Genomic DNA, 23227 nt, shown 5'->3' with positions numbered 1-23227 from the left:
GTGTCGTAATAAATATTGAATATGTTAATATTAATTGTACAAACAGTTCAAGAACAAGACAGCCTCTGGGCATAAACACTGGCAGCTCATGATAAGCAGGTATCCTCCAGATTTAGGTTCTTACTGCCCCCCTAGCGGTGAGTGTGTGACATGAACATATGAATGACACAGCAGAGAGACATGCAGTGTAAAATGCTGAAACTACAAGATACGAATTCAATGTATTTTCATTTACGCCTCACGGAAATACAGGTATAAATAAGTGGGGGTTTCACATTATATTTTGGGGTTCCTAATCATTTCCTTTTTATTTCCTTAGAACGTAATTTATACTTCGATTTGTTATCAAATACTTCCTTTCTTTTGTTCAATGTCATAACGTAGCTGAAGAAGAGAATAGTCAACACACAAACAGAGAAAAATCTAAATTTTACTGATAAAATATAAATAAAACAATGGAGTTTGAAACTGAGCAGTACTTTCAGTTGCACTTTTACACACCGTTTCTTTCAGCGACAATTATGAACATGTCAATAATGTATACATGCATCGTCTTTTTTGGTAAAATCTAATTGAAATGACAAAAATGGGAAACAAATATAATGCTGGGGGCTGGATTGTGGAGCAGAAGCAAGCAGTTTGTACAAGCTTGAATTTACATATTTAATTTCACTATCATTCATAACACATGTATATTTATGACTTATATAATCTCTAACCAAACACTTGCAGGTGATAAAAACACACACAAACAAACACACACACACACACACACACACACACACACACACCACACACAACACACACACACACGACACACACACACACACACACACACACACACACACTACACACACACACACACACACACACACACACACACACACACACACACACACACACACACACACACACACACACACACACACACACACACACACACACACACACACACACCACACACACACACACACACACACACACACACACACACACTCACACTCACACTCCTCATGCAGACCTGTGTACTGACACCATCTTGGTGTTTTCGTTGATTTCTTTCTGCTCGTCCGGTAACGGGTCGTACTGTCGGCGGTAAAGCAGCCGCGTCACCAGCGTGATGATGAACATCTCCAGGACCAAAAGCTGCTGACCCATCACTGAGGGGAGACATGAGTCAGCACTTTGTCACACACTTGTCTCAAAACGTAATTGGTTCCTTGAAATACGGTCTGTGGTTAACACAAGCTGAAGAGTTTCTGTTTTACAGAAAACACGTCAGTAAATTCACCAATTGTACATTTTTAAGCGTTTAAGTGTCACTTCAGGCCTTTTCATTCGAGTCTATCTTCAATATTATGTCTTGTTTTACATAACTCTGTCTATCTGTGTCTGTAGATTACTCCTAAATTCCCCAAAAGTCAGCATTACATAACGCCTCAAAAGAATATTTAAACATAACATTTAATAAAACTGATTTATGGAGCATTTTATCACTAAAATATGTCCAAATTTATATGCCAAAATTCCTATTTCACACATCTGGTCTTAAAACCTTCACCCTATGCGCCTGTAGTGTCTCCCCCTACAACAACTGATTGCTCACAAGTGACTAAATGAAACTACAGATGTTTTCAGATAACATTTGAAATGCTTTATTGATTTGAATGCATGCGTTTCTCCGTGTTGACTCACTGTATCCTCTGGACGTGGCGGAGAAGGGCGGAGTGCAGGCGATGGTGCCTTTCAACGCCAAGATGTTGATGATGGCTGTCTGCAGCTGGCTCAAGATCAGCAACAGCTACACACACACACACACACACACACAAATGTCCACTGTAAAACCCAGTAAAAACCTTATGACCGTCCTATCCTGACATTTTATTAGAAATGTTTACATCCATATGAGCTGGGAGGTGTGTGTGAACAGCTGTGTGTGTGAAAATTAAATTTGATATGCTACACAAATATGGCCAGGATCCGTTCTGAATATTGGTTGCAGATTGAGATGAACATGTTCCAAAGGGGGGTTCGTTTAGCATGAAACACTTGAAATAACTGAAGTTAGAAAAGGAAGTGAGGTCAGGAAACTATTTCTGCTAGAAAGTGAGCAATGATTGAGAGTCAGAGCTAAACATTTCAGATGTGTGTATCTCACACTGCGCGGTCACTTTAATTAATGTTCCTTTGTTATTCATGTTTTATTATCTTTGCTTTTAAATGAGCGTTTTTATAATATGTTTAATGTCTTTCATTTGTGTAAAGCACTTTGAATCGCCTTGTGTTGAAAGGTCCTGTATAAATAAACTTGCCTTTCTCCTCCAGATTACGGCACTATCAGGAAAGTGTGTGTGTGTGTGTGTGTGTGTGTGTGTGTGTGTGTGTGTGTGTGTGTGTGTGTGTGTGTGTGTGTGTGTTTAATATTTAACCAGATAAAAACATTGAGTTAAAATCTAATTTTCAAAGCTGACCTGGCCAAGAAGGCAGCAGCGTTACACACAACACAAACATATAAAATACAGAAAGCAAAAGAGGAAAAAGCAGTCACTACATTGAGCACATTAGGACAGTAAGAAAGGTGCACTACTTATTACTGCAAGAGCAGCTGGTGGTAAGGACCTCAGACAACTTCAATTTAAAACGTGCTATTGAGACAAGTGCCGTCAGTTTGAGGCGTGATTGAAGGTCATTCCAAGGACCGTAATAAAAAAAGACTCCTTTCTCCAGCCTCAGTCCGCACGGCAGGAACCTGGACCCGTATCCAGGAACCTGGACCCGTATCCAGGCTCTGGGTCTGAGGTTGTAAGAGTCACAAACTGGAGCAGATCTGGCACATATGTGCGGTGGAAGCTTTCCTCAAATGGCTTTATACATGAATAAAAACCAATGCTGCATCCTACGCACACTAAGTGTACATCCTAAGTGAGGACCCTCCAGGTAGGATACAGTTTGGCTATATAGGGTGCATTTGACATGAGAGTCTCACCTGGTACATGGCGTACTTGGGGATGATCTTGAGGGTCCGCAGGGTGACTCTCAGGTGCATAAACATGATGGCGACCGGCCACAGGGCGATGATCGTCAAGATGCCCACGAACGGGTTGATCCAGATCGCCGTTCCTGTGATGCTCAACTGGAACATGAAATAATACAACATTTCAATTTGAGTCATTATGCCTTTACAGTTGTGTTAACATAACAACATTAACATTGCTCTAAAAGAGTCTTAAACGGATGCCCATGTTTCACTTTCTTCTTCTCATCAGAATTAGTTATTTATCCTCGGGGGGAAATTGAGGTTCTTGAAAGTTGTTCATTTTCTTTTTTTAAATGATATTTTAATCTTTTACTCTCTCCCAGGAAACACAACACGGCCTAAAGTAATGTGTAACTGAACGGTCGCAGTGACTCCGTTAATCAGTGACTCCAGAACGCTTCTTCAAGTCCTGGCGCTCACCACTAATTAAGAGTTTATGTGATCAAGTACCAAATGGATCATCAAGTAATGAGTGGTATTGCTTTTCGGTGGTAGCATCTTCAATGAATGTCTGCGTGGCGACAGAGCCAATGTTTGTCAGGATATTCACTCTGTCTTCAAAGGAGGATACACAGGCCGTTTCTCAATCTCGAGGATACTGGCTTCCAAGCCAATATTTCAAGGATGCTACGTCATCGAGTGTCGCCGAAGGACCGTTCCGATCTCCAGCATACTTGGAATTCCACCGAGGCCGCGTCCTTGGTTTGGGGGAAATTTCAAGGCTGCACATGGGTAGACTTAAAATCCCCACAATGCTTTGCGCACGGACCAATTTCAAAAACCCTTGCGGAGAATGGCTGAACTGACGCAGCACACATTTAAATGTAAGTATAGTGGCGTAGAACACGTGTTGGTAAATATGTTACTTTTGTTTGTTTTCACCAACAATGTGTTCCGTGAAAGTAAAGCAAGTTCATAATTAGATAGACATCGTGAGGTATTTATTTCGGTACAGTTTATGTTGAAACCGTTAGAGAGAGTGGCACACTTGTTAGCCTGTTCCATTCTTCTTCGTTTTCCGAAGCCGTGGCTTGGAAGCATACTGGCTTCGTTTCTGAAGGAAGTGACTTGGAAGTACGCGACTACCAAGCCAGCATCCTCGCGATTGAGAAACGGCCAATGAGTCTCAAATGATCTTTTCCATGCCAGGAAGTCATTAAAGATTCACGAAGCATTAACCAATCAAGCTCATAATGTCTCGAGTAGTGAGGAACATGAATTACCGACACATGAATGCATTAAATCATCACGACTCAAACGCAGAATTAGTTACAATTTAATTAAGCATGTTAATTAATTAGTTAGAGAGACAGAGAGGATAATTATCATTGCTTAATGATAACGATGTTTAATATCCATATTGATAATGTATTTATTGAATTCTTTTGCACAAGATATAAAAAGGTTTTTGCTCATTTAGCAAGTGTTAAATACGTATACACCACTTTATATATTGAAATATACACAGTTTTGCATATTTATTGTTACCTAATTAAGTACAATGTGCATGTTTGTACTTGTTATCGAAGTATAAATATATTTATATAACATTTTTTCTTCTTAATGCACGTTTTTTACTTCTTACATTTACTTAAATATTGAATTATAAACTGGAACCAAACTGATTTCACTCCGGGAAGAACAAAGCAATCTGATGTTGGTAAAGTGCTGCAGGGCAACTCCTAAAAACGGACATGCAAACAACAGTTGGGAATCTGGCTTGTTATGCGTAAATAAATGAGAATAGCACTGAGAGATTCCCCGAGGTATAAACTCACGTCGGACAGGTCGAAGTTGCCGTTGGTCCACAGCACAATGGAGAGGATGGTGAAGACAATCTTCAGGACGGCGAACTGGAAGGAGCCCAGTTTGAGCAGGAAGAGCGTGCGCCTGGAGGACGAGCAGAGGAAACGTTTCAGAGACGCTGCCGATGACGGATAATGCTTTTAATCCCCAAACGTATAACAAAAACCTCCTGAAAAGTCTAATGTGAACCCAGCAATGCCCTGATCCATCCTGAATTATTACCGCAGGATGTTAGGAACAATTCAAGGCACATCTATTGTCTACAGTCTGCATGAGCAACATCAATAACAACAACGTTAAAACTCCCTCGTGGTGCATCATACCGCTGCTGGGAAACTGGGCGCTGCATTCAAGAAGAAAGGAGTTTACAAGAAACAACTTATTTTCACTGTTCAGCAGTGCATAACGGTAAATAGGAACATGTGTTTGGCGTATGCATTATGATAATTATCCATTACATGTTAGACGCTTTTATCCAAAGCGACTTACAATACTGTGGGCAATCCCCGCAGGAGCACTTTGGACGGGCAACGACATGCTGACTGCAGTGGGGTTTGAACCTGTGCCCCCCTGATCCCAACACACAACCCACTGCGCCACACACCTCCTAATATTGAATATAAGTCGTGAACATTTAGGTACGATAAGTACAACAAAATAATCCTGGGTCGTGTCCCTATCATAGGATAAATTAATCACTTCCGGTCACTTACACATATCGTACAATAAGTGGTAAAGTAAAAAAGAGGTCATTCATACAATAAGTTGATTTCTTTGTTAGAATTGCACATATTTAAACCTAATGTTCCTGCTATAGACTTCAAGAAACTATTCACGACAACACACACTTTTACGATACACACTGGACCCGGTCTTTAAAGAGTTGAACGACCAGGAGTTTGTCAACCTGCCTTCACATCTCTGAGTTTAGGCAATCTCCAACCAGACCACTTCAAAGTGCACGACTGTCTGTGACCCCTAAAAACAACACGGCATGTCAATCAGTAACGTGCTGTAGCTCAGATTTAAAGATATGTGTATTACCTTCGAAAATATGGCTAAAGTGGTGCTACGGCTAATGCTAACTTTTCTGTTGTAATTCAGGCAAATGACGACTTTCCAATAAACCTGGCACGAGTTACTCCAAACACCCGTTTCAAACTGATAAAAAGACAGTTGCTTGTGTTATCATAACGTTTACTAAGGAGACTCGAGGAGACATGCAATGTGAGTCAATTGCATTCATGGGAAACACAGCAGGATGAAATAATTGAATTGAAAAATGTAATCGTTATCGATTTGTAGCTTAATTTGAGCAGCTGTGTACCGCTAAAATAAGCTCATGGGTTGCTGGCAGTTCACCGAATGGACACACGTGAGAGTGATTTCAAGCTCCCCATGTGACTCCTAGGAATAAGGAATTTCCCCTAACTATATTTAGTACTCCCTAAGGCAGTGCTTCTCAAAGTGTGGTCCGCGGATCACTGGTGGTCCGTGAGCACCCCCTAGTGGTCCGTGAGTATATTGGTACAATTTCCCATTTTAAATTAATTAATAAATTAAAGTTTTACGCACTCTCGCGGGAATATCTCCGCAATGGAGCGAGCTTAACTTTCACTTTCGATTGCATGATATAGCCCAGCGCACCACCTTCATCAAACATGTTACCACTTGTTTGTACCATTTTCAGGCGATTTGTAATCTGTTGTAGAAAAACGATGTGATTTTGGAGTTAGGTGGTCCGCGAGTGTTTTTTTATTGGTTAAGTGGTCCTTGGTATGAAAAAGTTTGAGAAACACTGCCCTAAGGAAAGCTAGGGTTTGGTTATCATTCTGCTCGATCTTGAAACCAAATAGACCCGTAGCTAGAAGATAAATCTCATGTTTACAGTACTGACTGACTCAACAGTTGATACCAACACACCTGAGACACAGAGCAGTATGAAAGAAAGAAATATAAGTCGAGCGGTTGTGCTGTTGGCTAACCACTAACATAGGTCTCCTTAAACAAAAATGATGAGACTCTTTTCAATAAAAATGAGTATCGGGCAAAGGTCAATTATAACAGTGTTCTGATGTGTTTCAATGTCAACTTGTACAATTTTGTTTTTGGTAAGAAACTGGATTAATTGCAGTTGTTGGATGTTTTTACAGGTATTTTAAAAAGGTGTTAGACAGGGAATATGATTTGATTCCCATTAGATTCAAGATGCAAAGGTTTTATTGTCATATATATAATTCTTCTGACCTGAGCTCCTCCAACAATACAACATATTTAACAAAATACAAAATAAAAAGTAGTGCAAAAAAGTCTAATACAGATATTTCTTGCACCTTTGAAATGTGAATCTAATAAACAGATGATTGAAATAAACAAAAAGAAAAAAAAGTGGACTATTGATGCCAGTATATCTCAGTTTACAGATTTACAGTACTGACTGACTCAACACGTGATAACAAAACATCTCCTAAAAGACTCCAGGAGCAGATTTCTAAATCCCCAGCGTGCGATGGGAACTCTCCGACAACTTGCTGCTGCTTAAACCAACATGTGCTCCTCAGCTCGCACCCGGGGGCTTGCTAGAGATACAGAGTTTGAGGAAAAGCAGAACATTGATGCCAGTATATCTCAGCTTACCGTGTGATTTCCACGTGAGGCAGGCAGAGGCAGCAGCAGCAGCACGGCCCGGTGCTGATCTTCAGTTTATATCTGCCCGCTCGCTTCAGGAAGCCCTCGTCCCCCCCCACCTCCTCCACCATGAGGATCAGGAACTTGAACACCACCACCGCAAAGTAGCTATGGTGAGGAAGGGGATGAGAAATGAGAAGACGTGCTGGAACATTCACTACAACTGCACAGAGATGGCAAAAGTACACATCCTTTACTCAAGTACAGATACTTGTGTTTACAAATACTCTGGTGAAAGTAGAAGTACTGACTAAACTTCTTTACTCAAGTAAAAGTAAAGAGGCTTTAAATGTACTTCAGTAAAAAGTACCCATAACTAGCAGCTGCTTTAAAGAGTACCTGACCTCCCTTTATATCAATAGAACAATGATGTCATTGTTAGCTAATAAATGTTTCCATTGGTCCCTCTTACTAAGTACAGGTATTTGGGTTCAACATGTAAGAAGTAGAAAGTACAGGTATTTGAGTTCAACATGTAAGAAGTAGAAAGTACAGGTATTTGTGTTCAACATGTGAGAAGTAGAAAGTACAGGTATTTGAGTTCAACGTGTAAGAAGTAGAAAGTACAGGTATTTGTGTTCAACATGTGAGAAGTAGAAAGTACAGGTATTTGAGTTCAACGTGTAAGAAGTAGAAAGTACAGGTATTTGAGTTCAACGTGTAAGAAGTAGAAAGTACAGGTATTTGTGTTCAACATGTGAGAAGTAGAAAGTACAGGTATTTGAGTTCAACATGTGAGAAGTAGAAAGTACAGGTATTTGAGTTCAACATGTGAGAAGTAGAAAGTACAGGTATTTGAGTTCAACATGTGAGAAGTAGAAAGTACAGGTATTTGAGTTCAACATGTGAGAAGTAGAAAGTACAGGTATTTGGGTTCAACATGTAAGAAGTAGAAAGTACAGGTATTTGGGTTCAACATGTAAGAAGTAGAAAGTACAGGTATTTGAGTTCAACACGTGAGAAGTAGAAAGTACAGGTATTTGAGTTCAACACGTGAGAAGTAGAAAGTACAGGTATTTGAGTTCAACACGTGAGAAGTAGAAAGTACAGGTATTTGAGTTCAACATGTGAGAAGTAGAAAGTACAGGTATTTGAGTTCAACACGTAAGAAGTAGAAAGTACAGGTATTTGAGTTCAACACGTGAGAAGTAGAAAGTACAGGTATTTGAGTTCAACACGTGAGAAGTAGAAAGTACAGGTATTTGAGTTCAACATGTAAGAAGTAGAAAGTACAGGTATTTGTGTTCAACATGTAAGAAGTAGAAAGTACAGGTATTTGTGTTCAACATGTGAGAAGTAGAAAGTACAGGTATTTGTGTTCAACATGTGAGAAGTAGAAAGTACAGGTATTTGAGTTCAACATGTAAGAAGTAGAAAGTACAGGTATTTGTGTTCAACATGTAAGAAGTAGAAAGTACAGGTATTTGAGTTCAACATGTAAGAAGTAGAAAGTACAGGTATTTGAGTTCAACATGTAAGGAGTAGAAAGTACAGGTATTTGTGTTCAACATGTAAGAAGTAGAAAGTACAGGTATTTGAGTTCAACATGTAAGGAGTAGAAAGTACAGGTATTTGTGTCCAACATGTGAGAAGTAGAAAGTACAGATATTTGAGTTCAACATGTAAGAAGTATAAAGTACAGGTATTTGTGTTCAACATGTGAGAAGTATAAAGTACAGGTATTTGTGTTCAACATGTGAGAAGTATAAAGTACAGGTATTTGGGTTCAACATGTGAGAAGTAGAAAGTACAGGTATTTGTGTTCAACATGTGAGAAGTAGAAAGTACAGGTATTTGTGTTCAACATGTAAGAAGTAGAAAGTACAGGTATTTGAGTTCAACATGTAAGACGTAGAAAGTACAGGTATTTGTGTTCAATATGTGAGAAGTAGAAAGTACAGGTATTTGAGTTCAACATGTAAGACGTAGAAAGTACAGGTATTTGGGTTCAACATGTAAGAAGTAGAAAGTACAGGTATTTGTGTTCAACATGTAAGAAGTATAAAGTACAGGTATTTGTGTTCAATATGTGAGAAGTAGAAAGTACAGGTATTTGAGTTCAACATGTAAGACGTAGAAAGTACAGGTATTTGTGTTCAACATGTGAGAAGTAGAAAGTACAGGTATTTGTGTTCAACATGTAAGGAGTAGAAAGTACAGGTATTTGTGTTCAACATGTGAGAAGTAGAAAGTACAGGTATTTGAGTTCAACATGTAAGGAGTAGAAAGTACAGGTATTTGTGTTCAACATGTGAGAAGTAGAAAGTACAGGTATTTGAGTTCAACATGTAAGAAGTAGAAAGTACAGGTATTTGTGTTCAACATGTAAGAAGTAGAAAGTACAGGTATTTGAGTTCAACATGTAAGAAGTAGAAAGTACAGGTATTTGAGTTCAACATGTAAGGAGTAGAAAGTACAGGTATTTGAGTTCAACATGTAAGGAGTAGAAAGTACAGGTATTTGTGTTCAACATGTAAGAAGTAGAAAGTACAGGTATTTGTGTTCAACATGTGAGAAGTAGAAAGTACAGATATTTGAGTTCAACATGTAAGAAGTATAAAGTACAGGTATTTGTGTTCAACATGTGAGAAGTATAAAGTACAGGTATTTGGGTTCAACATGTGAGAAGTAGAAAGTACAGGTATTTGTGTTCAACATGTGAGAAGTAGAAAGTACAGGTATTTGGGTTCAACATGTAAGAAGTAGAAAGTACAGGTATTTGGGTTCAACATGTAAGAAGTAGAAAGTACAGGTATTTGTGTTCAATATGTGAGAAGTAGAAAGTACAGGTATTTGGGTTCAACATGTAAGAAGTAGAAAGTACAGGTATTTGGGTTCAACATGTAAGAAGTAGAAAGTACAGGTATTTGTGTTCAACATGTAAGAAGTAGAAAGTACAGGTATTTGAGTTCAACATGTAAGAAGTAGAAAGTACAGGTATTTGTGTTCAATATGTGAGAAGTAGAAAGTACAGGTATTTGAGTTCAACATGTGAGAAGTAAAAGTCAAAAGTCGTGGAGTATTCTCTTGCCTGTTTACAGACCTTGTAGAAGGGACACAAAGACGGTACACCACAGGAGCGACATGCATTTGGAAAAAGAGGACTTTAGTTATCTAAAGGGTGTAACCATAGGATTAGAATCATCCGGTGTTTTACATTAATCGTAGTATGCACGGCTGGCACCCCTACGGCGAAGAAACTACGCAGAGAAGTGTCACTAAGGGATGAGTCGTGTTTACAGAATTTGGGTTTTCAGAATTTCTGATGTACTATTTTCCGTTCTCGTGAAAAAAGAAAAGTGTGTTTGTACAAAGTTTTGCAACTCTTATAACAGTGACATTGAGGGTAGACCACGGGAGCAGCATGACTTCATTTGGAAAAGGAGAACAGTTACGTTCAAGACATAAGGCATCAGGGTTTAATCATGCATATTGGTTCTTGTGAGCGATGTAAACAGCTTAGCAGGGTAATTCTGTGGAACAAGTGTGTCTAAATGACTTGTTTACATGAGTGTAGGTAGATGAGTCAGTGAGAGGGGAATACAAGAAGAAATTAGCACATGTTTTGGAGCTCAGAGAGGAGGGAAGCCAAAACGTCCCCACACGTTGCACAACAGCACCACTGTTTTCTATAAATGTCAGCGGGCTGTGCGGTTCAGGTTTCCCATGTGTGGCCCTGTGGGTGAAAAGCAACACACAGCACAGTGAGATCTGGAAGCTGAGACAAAGGGAAACAGAAACCCACCATGCCGAGGTCATATCAGTGAACATGGTGGCTCTGGGGATCCACATCCCAACACACGACATGGTGCCGATCACCTGCAACACAGAGGAGAGACTGTGAGAAATAATCAATATATTGAACTTTTAATTTACTATAGCAGCGTTTTCCCACAGACCGGATGTGGGCGACACCTTGGAGTTCTGGTTTCAGGTTGATATTTGTTTTTAGCCTCACAGTAGCATGTAGCTAACAGTATATTGTGCATGTGAGTATAAGGAGAATGACGCGTGGAGATACTACACACATCGTCTCAAACTCTCACTCATCGACGCTGCATTACTACAATTATTATGTGTTTAAGGACCAACAAACATCATGGCTACGTCATCAGAGGACTACAGAAGAAGACCCGTCCACGTCAGCCAATGGAAGATACGAGTGGGAACATAAAAAACACGATGTTAGATAGAGAAACTCTTTATATATATCCTGCTGCTATGGACAATTGTGTTCTCCCGTCTTTTTTTTTTATATATATATATCCTGCTTACTGAAGTAAACGGTAATTTTGTGTTCTTGCATTTTAATGTGTGAGTTTTTTATACCTCGGGACCGCGGGAAACAGTATTTCGATCTTTCTGTGTGTACAAACATTTTGAGATTGACAATAAAGTTGACTTTGAGAAACGTTCTCTTTTATTCATGCGACAGCCAACTGCTTAAAGTGGACTGTGGATTGAATAGAGGGGCCACAGGTGTGTTCCCTTGTAAACCTACTATACTATTGCATTAATAAATACTGTTGAACTTTTCGAGAAGCTTCCTGGTCTTCTTTGGACTAACTCTTCAAACAAAGAATACATGACAAGAAGATCCATTCGACCCGACAGTGCACATGTTTTCAGAGTCTCTATGTCACGATCTGTCCGTGTTGTGTTTTGTCTTGTCTGTCTTTGGTTTCCTGTTTTATTTTCACCCCCCGTTCCTGCCTGTTGCTTTCTGTCTGTTTTCCCTCCCTGATAACCCGATTGTGTTCACCTGGTGCCCCTGTGCTTTCTCCTCCCTCCTACCTGTCTCTTGTTTGTTTGATTAGTCCTGGGTGTATTTAGGTTCTGTGTTTTCTGTTAGTCTTTGTGAGTTCCTTGTCGTATTTGAGTACTGGTTTGTCCAAGTTTGTTTCAGTAGCCTTGAAATAAAGGTATTTTTTCTGTTCATCTGCATTTGGGTCCTGCTTGCCTCACTCAGCCCTGACGCTCTACCTACCGGTGCCGCCCCGTTCACCCAGAGGATCAAACTCTTCTTGTTGTTGGGCACTTTCCTATATATGTACACACACTCCTCCATGAAGACCAGCATGGACACGGCGGCCATGAAGGTGAGCACAGAGTAGAGGACGATGCCGAAAATGTCCAAATCTGGAAGAGACAGAAGAGAAGTTACAATGAATGAGCGGCTGTCAGACGTGAGCTGGGATTCTGCACGGGAAATTGAGATTGATAAGATCTTTATGAAGGTAATGGGTAACTATATTAGCCTTGAGATGTTTACACAGGCAGGAGGAATGAATGACTGACAGAGAATAACAAGTAGAGAAAATCTTGTTTAGGTATAATAGCTATGATTTTCACCATCTTAAATTAGCGTGTTAGCATGGTAGCACTTTCTAAATGACTTACATTTCAAATCTAAGGATGATGCATGTCATTAGTTACGTCACTATAACCGAAATACGTCACTGTACCCAAGAAGTAAACAATGGAAAAAGAGAAATGTCCAACGAGGCGTTCTGGGGCAGCAGACAGGTCTTCTCGGTGTTAGAGTTTTACTCGCTACAGGGTGTACTTTGAGGGTTGTGACTCTGCAGACCGTTTACATGCAGAAACACCTTCATAACACCAGGGGACGGGTCATAACCAGAAAAGCATGATATGGGACCTTTAAATTCTCTAATATATTATAAATTGTTGCTTGATCAATAACAAAAAGAGCCAGATGTTGAGGGTTTGTTTCTTACAGTAAATATTGAAGTGAAACGACAGATGAAAATCAAATGTTGGTTGCAATAGACAAGCATGTTGACAGAGTGAAGTCTTCTGCTTCCAGCATTTGCTTGTCTCGATTTTCATAACGCCGTATGCAACACAGACTTATTGAGCTTTCATCAAAACACAAGATTATTTATTCCTCAGCCTGGCGAACAAACGGACCCGAAGTGATCAAAGCAGGCAGGTAGTATTATTCACACTGATGGGAAGTAACAAGGTGCCCTTTCCAGGAAGCAGCAGGAAAGAGAGGGCAATGAAGCTGTGCGAGGAAGGGGGGAGTAAAGTGTTTCAACATGCTGACAGTAAATTGTCCGTTTTTTACCGAAATGCGTCATTTATTCTCTGGTATCCGAAGTCATCGGGAGTTAATCAGCAAACACACAAACATGCATCTCCCTATAGCTGGCCCTGTGTTGCATTTGCTTTTTAATCCACCGCATACTTTGGTAATTGTTTCTGAACTCTGCTGTCTCATTATTCTAATTAATCTATCTATTAAACTACCGAGTAAAACTTCAGCGGTGCTATTCGTAAGCATCTTTGTGCAATTAAGAGACTTAAGATGGCTTTGTTCACTGACTAAAGTGATCCACATGTTACTTGTGAGACTTTATTTAAAGCCCAAACAATGCAATGTGTTCTTGGAGCAGTACCAATATCTATTTTAGGTAATCTGATAATAATACATCAACCTTTTTCGCGTGCAAAACACAAAATAATTGACATTTTAAACAAGAATCTATTTTAATAATAATTCCTTACATTTATTATAGCGCTTTTTCCAGTACTCAAAGCGCTTTACAAATACACATTACACATATTTTTTATACATGCAATGGTCACTGTGGACAATACCCACAGGAGCAAGTTCAGGTGAAGTGTCTTGCCCAAGGACACACTGACATATATATTAAATATACGTTTGTGGTGGACCATATTCCTAAATTACCCAGAGCATTTTAGTTTCTTATCTACTGGCTGATATACACAGGGCCGACCAATTTGCTGCCCTACGCAAGATTTAATATCTGCGTATATCCGGTGCTTGGATTACACATAATGAGAAGTCCGACTGTACAAATGAGTGGTAGATGTTCAACAGTCACTCTTAGTCATGAAGTACAGCATCAAAAAGAAAAAGGCAACATAAAAATAACTAAATGCACACAAAGTCAATTTATGAAGCTAGGAAACAACAATGTAAGAGTGCAATTTGATTAAAATGTATTTAAACATTACTGTGGAGGAATCACCATTCTCAAAAAGCATTTATTAGTCTCCCTTCTATTGTAAGTTCACACAAAACACATTCACCAAGTGACTTATTGCATTTAAGTCATTAATAATGAGCTCTATTTCAGTGGATTTTCTCCCTACAGCAGGGGTGTCAAACTCAAATACACAGTGGGCCAAAATAAAAAAATGGGTACTAGTCGAGGGCCGGACTGGTTCAATGTTTATTGCAGAACGTATTGAAATGAACTTATTGCACATATTAAACCTGGAACTAACAAAGCTTAAATTACTGCCTTTAAAAACAACATTAAACATTAAATAATCAGTTGGATTAATTTCTTATGGATCTATCTGCAGCTTTTCCAGAGTCATTTCTTATGAGTACATTTCTCCACAGGCCAACAACAGCTTCAAGAAAACTATTTCCCTCAAAGAGAAAGCCAAACATGCCCTGTTGTCGTGAGAGAGAAAGTGCAGAAGGAAGCATCCATTTAACTCAGTGCTGCTCTGTGATGCTAGCTCAGATACTTGGCATCTCATCTCGGGTGCAAAGTCATCAATGTTTGGGCTCAGGCTCTGAGCTGAGGAGACCCTCAGGATTGAGTGAAGGTGCAATATACCGGCGGGCCGAAATCAAATCCACCAAGGGCCTGATTTGGCCCCCGGGCCTTGAGTTTGACACATGTGCCCTACAGGATGTTAAAACCTCAGGGTTTTCTGAGCAGTGTGTGTAACGGATAAATCAGAAAGCCTATAAAACATGAATTCACAAAAGCACCACCACCCGGGTTGAATGGATTAGTGGATTATCTGATAAATTGTTGAAGTTGTAAACACAGAACACTGAGCTCTGTCTGAACACGTTGCGTTAATGTGTTCACTGCAGAGGTGGAATGGCAATTGTTGGGGAATATTTTCCAAGGCCCAGAACTTTGACCCAGTTTCCGTTCTAACTGTCCTGACTGAGCACGCGCATCTCGTAACCTTGGCTGCTGTGCTCTGTGTTCTGTCTCCCTCATAGCGGTGTTATGGTTCTACCTTGTTATGCAGCATGTTGATGATGCTCTCGGAACTAGCTAAACACACGGGTCTGGGGTAGAGTTCTTCAGAATTGACGTGGCAACTCTCTCGTGCAGTCAGATCGTGGCTGCTGTGACTTGTGATGTGAATTCTCCGGCCGAAGCTCCAAATAAACCATCAGTGTTTGACATCAAAGCTCCTGCTCTTCCCGTGTCTCTTTCCTGAGTCGGTGACTCCCGCTGCATTGCTGCTGCACAGAAGTTTCCCTTACAGCAATAAGTATATTTACTCAAAGTAGGCTTCCTATATAGTATGTCAAATGTTGAGGTACTTTAGTATATCCATTTTATGCTGCATAAAGTTTGAATAAGTGTTTTTTTAATTGACATTGTCGATATTTAGAGAGCATGGCAGTCATTGGACGATACAAAACGTCTAGATACGGTTGATTTTCTTGCATTGGATAAAATACAACACTTAATAAAAAAGAACTGCTGAATTTAAATGAACATTTGTTTCATTATGTTAATCTTGGGATTGTCTGGCTTCAGTAGATGTTCACTCTGTCTGCAGGGCACCTTTTAAATTAAGGAAAAAATCAATAAAAAGTTTGCACAGGCAATCGAAAAACTAATCTTTTAAAATGTAACTTTTAGATCGAAGTTTTAACGGCGGCAAGATTTAGATGCATCTCCTTGTTTCCGAGACATATTGTGTAAACTAACATTGATTTGAAATAAATATAAGTGTTTATATTGGGAGTTGGGGCTCAACCCCCCCTCAAAATACATCATTATTTAACACTTAATAAATAAGAATTGCTAAATTTAAATGAACATTTGTTTAATAATAATAATAATAATTTAAATTTATATAGCGCCTTTCACGAAACCCAAGGACGCTTTACAGTGAGAAGTAACAAAACAAAAGGTAATAATAGACATACAGAGCAATAGCAGGAAATAAGTGACTATAATTTAGTTGAGGCCGAAGGCCTGAGTGAACAGATGGTGTTTGAGGTGTTTTTTAAAGGTTAATGCTGTTAATCATGGGATTGTCTGTGTTCTTTAGTAGATCTGCACGCCACAAATCTACATTTATTTCAGATTTAAACATGTACCAAATAAAACAATTCACACATGCAATCTAAAAACAAACCTTATAAAAAGTAGAATCAAAAATAGAAAGTTTAAGTTGACAACTAGCAGCGTTGAGATGCATCTCCTTGGTTCTGAGACACATTGTGTAAACTAACATTGATTTAAAAATGTAAGTGTTTATATTGGGGGGTTGGGGCTCGACCCCCCTCAAATACATTATTATTCCGGCCCTGAAAACCACCGTCCTGCAAAGTGAAATTCAGGGGCTTCCAGGAATCCTTGAAGCGTGATTTAATCCCCTCCACACCACCAGTTTAACCTCTTTTTCTCCGCTGGTCCCACTTCAAACTCCACAGAGACTTCAGTAAAAGATCAATAATACAGATGCAGGTCTTTAATCAGAGTTTACTCACTGTGGATGATGTCGATGGCGAGAGGAGGCTTCTGCTGGCAACTCGGGTGGACGGTGGTTCCGTTGTCCATGTTGGAGGTTTTTTTCACAAATGCACCAAAGTGATCTGTTACATCCACAGTGTTTCCTCTCCTCTCTCCTCCTCCGGTCCTCACAAGAAACTCCTCAAAGTTTCCACGGAGGGATACAGAGACACTTGCTGCCCGCCCTGGACCCGCCCCCTCCGGCTGTCATAGGCCGAGGAGCCGCTCCACTGCTCCAGCCTGGGGATCAGAGGAGAGGGGGGTCATGCACAACTTTATATGGATAAGAAAGGTAATCCACAACAGGGTTAGATATGGTCTTACTCTTAACCCTTCTCTTGCGTTTCGGGTCAAAAGTGACAGAATGACTTTTATTTTAATCATTAATATTGTGTTTTTCATCCAATTGCCTCAATACCTTATGTTATCCTCCACATTAGGCCTCTGAACATATACACTTGATGATCACCACTTGCATTGCATTTTGAGTGATTTATTCAACAGTGAAACACCCATGATGTTTTCGGTCAGATTTGACCGCCATAGAAAATGAATGAGTGTATTATGTTCATCCTGTCGATGGAAAACATATATATATATATATATAGATCATACCTTCTCACAGGTGCGAGCTCTGTGCCCCTCGAGAAACACAAACCTCTCACTTTCTCGCGCTCAAGTTATATTTGTGCCTTGCTCACATTTGACTCATTGACCAACACACTCTCACTCCCTAAGCGTCCAATAGCGACGTTTGGTCAGTGTCCGTGGCGTCCAATTGTGACGCTCCTAGGCTCCTTCAGCGTCATAAAGGGACGCAAATAGCTTTCAACTGATTGCAATGTATTCCCATCTGCGTCGGGATTTGACGCTCATGGAAGCACGGCATTCGTTTATGCCGGCTGCCCTTAAAGGCAATGTGAGCATCCATTCCCATTGGATAACGGAGAATTTTACACCCGGAAGTAAGTACTCCTCTTACTGTCGATTGATTTTACAGTGATATCTGCACTACTCATCGACTAAAAAACACCAGATTATCCTTGTTAATTACACAACATTGATTGGTTTAAATTGTGTACAATGCTTTTGTATTTTTCCCCTTCGATTCGGAGAAACAAATATGTTTTCTGAGTAAAGGATGGCAGAAGACACTACACTACCCAGAATCCCCAGCTATCGTTTGGCCTACACCATGTGCTCTGTTTGACAAACCCCGTTTTTTTCACCATTCATTCCGATGGCTGGCGTCTATGTCACGTGATCTTCAAATGTCTCCCTGCAGAAAAAGAAAACATCGCCGAACTTCGTTTTATTCTGGGTGTAAAATGCCTATTTTAAAGTTAGTTTGGCCATTAAAATGCGTTTTGATGTCATTTGATGCGAGAAATATGAGTTGTTATTTCAGATTATGTGTGCAGTGGATGTACATGATCTTTAGTTTGCTAGTTATTACGAAGATTACTTCAGGAAATCGCGACGTTTTCATTGTTACCAAGGTGGTTGCTAGGGACGCTGCTATCGATATTATTTCTGTTATGTTGTGTAACTGTTTAATGGTGTTATCTTTATTGCTACCCCCTTCCCCGTCAATGTATAGTGTTGGTCCACAGCCTAAACATATTAGTTTAACAAAATCCGCATCTAAAGATAGCCTACGTTATTTCCCCCCTGTGCAATTCCAGTCTCACATCTCAGAGCACACCGTCATTAACAAATACCGGAAACAGACCGAAATAATAATAATACCTTATTCCGAGTGTGCTTGCTTTTCTCTTTGAAAGTCATCACATAAAGGCATTGTAATACACGGTTCGGCTGCATTACACATTACATATCTGCCGTAGTTCTGTATTTATAGAGCCCTGATGAGAAGACAAACATGAGGAACTGAAAACGTGACGTGGATCATAAATATATCAGCCATTAAACAACATCTTACATTTCTTTTCACACAATGTATCAACACTAATTCGGCTCACTTTTATATTTGATCCAATTGGTAGATAGGCTGTATTTACACCATAAAGGTGCACAGCTGATATCAAGGGACACCTGGTGGTTAAAGCATGTTATTGAATTTCAATATTTTTATTATTAGATATTAATAGGATCCCTATAAAGTATATTCATTACTCGTTATTCTCTACTAATAGTTAATTAAAGACTGTATATAATGACTATTTTGCACATCCCTTTCAAGATTTCAAGATTTTCTAAGGTTTATTGACATATCATATCGGCCTACACAACTGTGGTGTAGTTCTGCACTGAATGAAAAACTTGGGTTGCAGGTTCCTCAATAGTGCATTACAAGACATCTATCAATATGTGTGCATACCTCCAGCAATGTTAACTATGTTGAAGCACTTATTTTAACTGATATTATACATAATGTATTATACTCTTATAGATGTATGTAGATATTTCATCTCCGGCCTTGTCAGGATTGAACAATCAATAAATAAAGAACACAGAGTTGTTGAATATAAAACACAGAATTGTGAAATGTGATTATACTAAATGATTTTCAAATAAACACAACTGCATATTTAACTGTTACACATGCTGATGTAACGCAAATGTTCCAACTTGGGATCAATAAAGTATATCTTATCTTAAGCTGATCGATGGCTACTGCCATATTTGCAAAATGTGCCTCTGAACCTTGACAAGTGCATGTTTCAGGCTTATCAATTAATGTAATGTAATGTTATCACAGGGGTCACAGACATAAGACCAGCTGTTAAATAAAGCTCTTCTGACCTTAGCTGGCATGTGGGTATATATATTAATATTACTGCCCATTATGGGCACAAGCCATTTTCAGCCATTTATTAATTATATGTTTTAAATGTGAGTGTTTCCTGTCCCCTAAACCTCCAGGGATGTACACAGTTTAATACTGGCAACTTCTTATTATGGGAAATACGAAAACGACTTTTAAAACTACAACTCCCAGTAGAGACGTGCCATAGAGAACATGTTGCGAAACAGAATAGCCAGCATGTGTAGTTCTGGGGACGGGGTGGGGGAGGGGGGGGGGGACGCGGTGGACCCGTTCAAATCCAGTTTTGGACAGTCTGCCGTGGTTCCATCCCATTTCAAGTGCTGTTCGAGAATCGGCTAACCCTCGGAGCACACTCTCCAATCACAGAGCTTGAGGACTATCACGGGGTTTGTCAAACAGAGCACATGGTGTAGTCCAAACGATAGCTGGGGATTCTGGGTAGTGTAGTGTCTTCTGCCATCCTTTACTCCTGGGAATGGACGCTCACATTACCTTTAAGGGCAGCCGACATAAACGAATGCCGTGCTTCCATGACCGTGAAATCCCGACGCAGATGGGAATACATTGCAATCAGTTGAAAGCTATTTGCGTCCCTTTATGACGCTGAAGGAGCCTAGGAGCGTCACAATTGGACGCCACGGACACTGACCAAACGTCGCTATTGGACGCTTAGGGAGTGAGAGTGTGTTGCATTGACACAATGCGCAGGCGACGATTAGGCGATTTTCTGTACGAGGGGCTCTGGACACATTTTTTAACCAGATGAAGAGGAGATTGAACCAGATGAAGAGGAGATTGAACCAGATGAAGAGGAGATAGAGGAAGATGTCTCAGAAATGGAAGACAACAACGATCCAGACTATGAGCCTACATCAGACCAGGGAGAGGCCCCTGAGATAGAAGCCCCTGAGGGAGAGGCCCCTGAGGGAGAAGCCCCTGAGGGAGAGGCGCCTGAGGGAGAGGCGCCTGAGGTGACATTCCACAATTTTGCCTTGCCACATTGCTATGTACGTGAACACACACACACACACGTTCTGATATGGTATATTTCTCTTTCAATAATGTTCATTGAAGAAAACGGTATCAGTGTCTTATTTTATATTCATCACAGTGAATGCTGAACTTGATGGGCCCACCGGTGGGTCCGGACCATGACATGAAACACTGGCTTGCTTGTATCAAATCAATACATCCCACACATCATTGGAACGGGAAGAATCTCAGCGACAACACTAACTAAATAATTTCCATCTCCAGTAAACACAGCCTACATGGCAAGCATTTTTATAATATACAGTAATGTAAAATAAGCACTATCTTTGAACTTACTGCCAAATATAATATAAAGATCCACAATGTGTACTAATAACAATACTATCTGTGTTGTTGAATTTTTGTTTGCACTTTTTTTACTTTAACTTCTCATGTTTATAGACCTATTTTAATTATATTTTCTTCCTTTTATTGCACATGTTGTCGCTCCAGCCTGGGGGTCAGAGGAGAGGGGGAAATAAATAACAGGGTTAGATCTTGTCCTAACCTGCCTTCATTTTGTTTGTTTAGATCTCAGCTTTTCTGAATGCAAATACTTCTGGATTTAAAGATGTATTATAAGAGTTGGTGAGGTGGCCATCAGCACTGCATGAATTGTGGTTATATTCGGGGCAATGTGCACATTTTTTACTAATGAAAATTGTGAGGGCTACAAGCCTCACAATCGAACACACATCGTAAAGGTTATGATTTTGTTTACATTACACAGAGATTAAAGTATCTATTGTGTGTTGTGTGTAATCCTAATGTCAGTGTCTTACAGCTCACCTTGCTCCTGGCAAAAGGCTGAGCTGATGGAAAACACCTGCCTTTATAGACGTGTCAGCTAATTGGACTACACCATTCCTCTCAAACCCTGAGGGGTGTTTGAAGAGGCCACTCCATTTAAGCCACCCCTTTTTAGAGCCTCTTTCCCCTGCATGCAATAATGGACTGATCAGTAGTGCTATACATTCCTGCAGTGTGGAGGGGGGGGGGGTGTGTATGTGAGTTGCTCTTGGACAGAAGAGCACACAGGATGTCACCCATTTTTGTGACGTTCTGCTTATGCGTGTACATGCTAGATTGTGTCTGTTGATATCTACACCTTTTTGTTTAAACCTAATTGATTTTATTACCCATCTTAAAACTGTACATATATTGGGTTAATAAAATCTGTATTTTTGCACCTCAACCTGCACTCCTGTTTTTCCTGTACCCTGGTCCTTCACAACGATACTATGTGTATACACATGTTGTTATTGCATTTAATTTTTAGTGCACATTTTTACTCAAACTTCTTATGTTTACCTATTTAAATTGTATTTTCTTTTTATTGCACATGTTGTCTATATAAATATTTGTTTTCCTTTTATGCACATTCTTCTTTAACTTCTTACATAAATAAAGTATGTTGGCTCATTCTGTGACTTCACTACTGAGCAAACCCCTTCAAAGGCTCTGCACAAGATCCACTCTCTCTGCTGGCACCGAAGCCTTTGTGCCGTATTGATGCCAGGTGCTCTAAATTGTGCAACAGAAATTCCGCACACCTGGGCAGAGGTAATGGAGAGAGGAGAACAGCACAGGAAACATGTGGAGACGGATTACATGTCCAGTAAACAAGGGATGTTTTTGTACACAGAAAACCCCCATTTTCATTGATAACAGGACTCCGGCTGGAGGAGGGGAAAGTGTGTGTGTGTGTGTGTGTGTGTGTGTGTGTGTGTGTGTGTGTGTGTGTGTGTGTGTGTGTGTGTGTGTGTGTGTGTGTGTGTGTGTGTGTGTGTGTGTGTGTGTGTGTGTGTGTGTGTGTGTGTGTGTGTGTGTGTCTTGAGACCGCAGCCCCTGGACAACACACATCACATGCCACCCTGGTTCCCATAGCAACACATGCAGGGGCATCGTCATGTGAGGCGTTTGCTGCAAATCTTATGGCGCTCTTTTGAACAATTCTCCAGCACACAGAGAGGCCTATAGAGCTCCGCACGATGAATTAAGACTATTTATACGGATCATAAATAATGCCTGAGGACGAGAGATGTTCTTCATCCATAGTTTTAATGCCTCATGAGGACGCTCTCCCTCTGCTCTTCCCCGATTACCTCATCTGATCGTTTGTGAGCTTTGGCTTTCACAGGTTTTAATGAATGCCTTCAAGCTATTATTTCTGCTTTGCCCGTGTGATGCATTACTTTATCCTCGAGTGTGCGTGTGCCGACACATTTGAGGAATGACTATAAAGCAAGGAATACACATAAACTAATCACACCCTAACACAGTATTTCATTCACGCAGGTTTATTTCTCATTT

General features: G+C 40.1%; 1 protein-coding gene across 1 annotated transcript; it reads right to left on the bottom strand.

The window, feature by feature from the left end:
* Window positions 1-944: 944 nt before the first annotated feature.
* slc51a (solute carrier family 51 member A) lies at window positions 945-17257 on the bottom strand. The gene is made up of 8 exons (XM_034108272.2): window positions 17070-17257; window positions 12519-12670; window positions 11277-11350; window positions 7481-7639; window positions 4816-4927; window positions 2987-3133; window positions 1696-1801; window positions 945-1160 (listed from the first exon to the last, which is right to left on the bottom strand). The coding sequence occupies exons 1-8, from the start codon at window positions 17137-17139 to the stop codon at window positions 1012-1014; spliced, it is 969 nt and encodes a 322-aa protein (XP_033964163.1). The 5' UTR covers window positions 17140-17257; the 3' UTR covers window positions 945-1011.
* Between the last annotated feature and the right edge of the window lie 5970 nt (window positions 17258-23227).

Source organism: Pseudochaenichthys georgianus, chromosome 20 (assembly GCF_902827115.2).
Source record: "Pseudochaenichthys georgianus chromosome 20, fPseGeo1.2, whole genome shotgun sequence".
In the NCBI taxonomy this organism is placed as follows: domain Eukaryota; kingdom Metazoa; phylum Chordata; class Actinopteri; order Perciformes; family Channichthyidae; genus Pseudochaenichthys; species Pseudochaenichthys georgianus.
Note: the sequence above shows the minus strand (reverse complement) of the source record. Positions and strands in the feature narration are given on the sequence as shown.

Bases quoted from the DNA above. Each gene is read 5' to 3' on its own strand.
- slc51a (XM_034108272.2), bottom strand. From the start codon at position 17,139: ATGGACAACGGAACCACCGTCCACCCGAGTTGCCAGCAGAAGCCTCCT. The intron at 3,134-4,815 runs GTGAGTTTATAC...TTCATGTTCCAG, and splicing joins GCAACTTCGACCTGTCCGAC to TTGAGCATCACAGGAACGGC. The intron at 1,802-2,986 runs GTGAGACTCTCA...GTGTGTGTGTAG, and splicing joins CCAAGTACGCCATGTACCAG to CTGTTGCTGATCTTGAGCCA.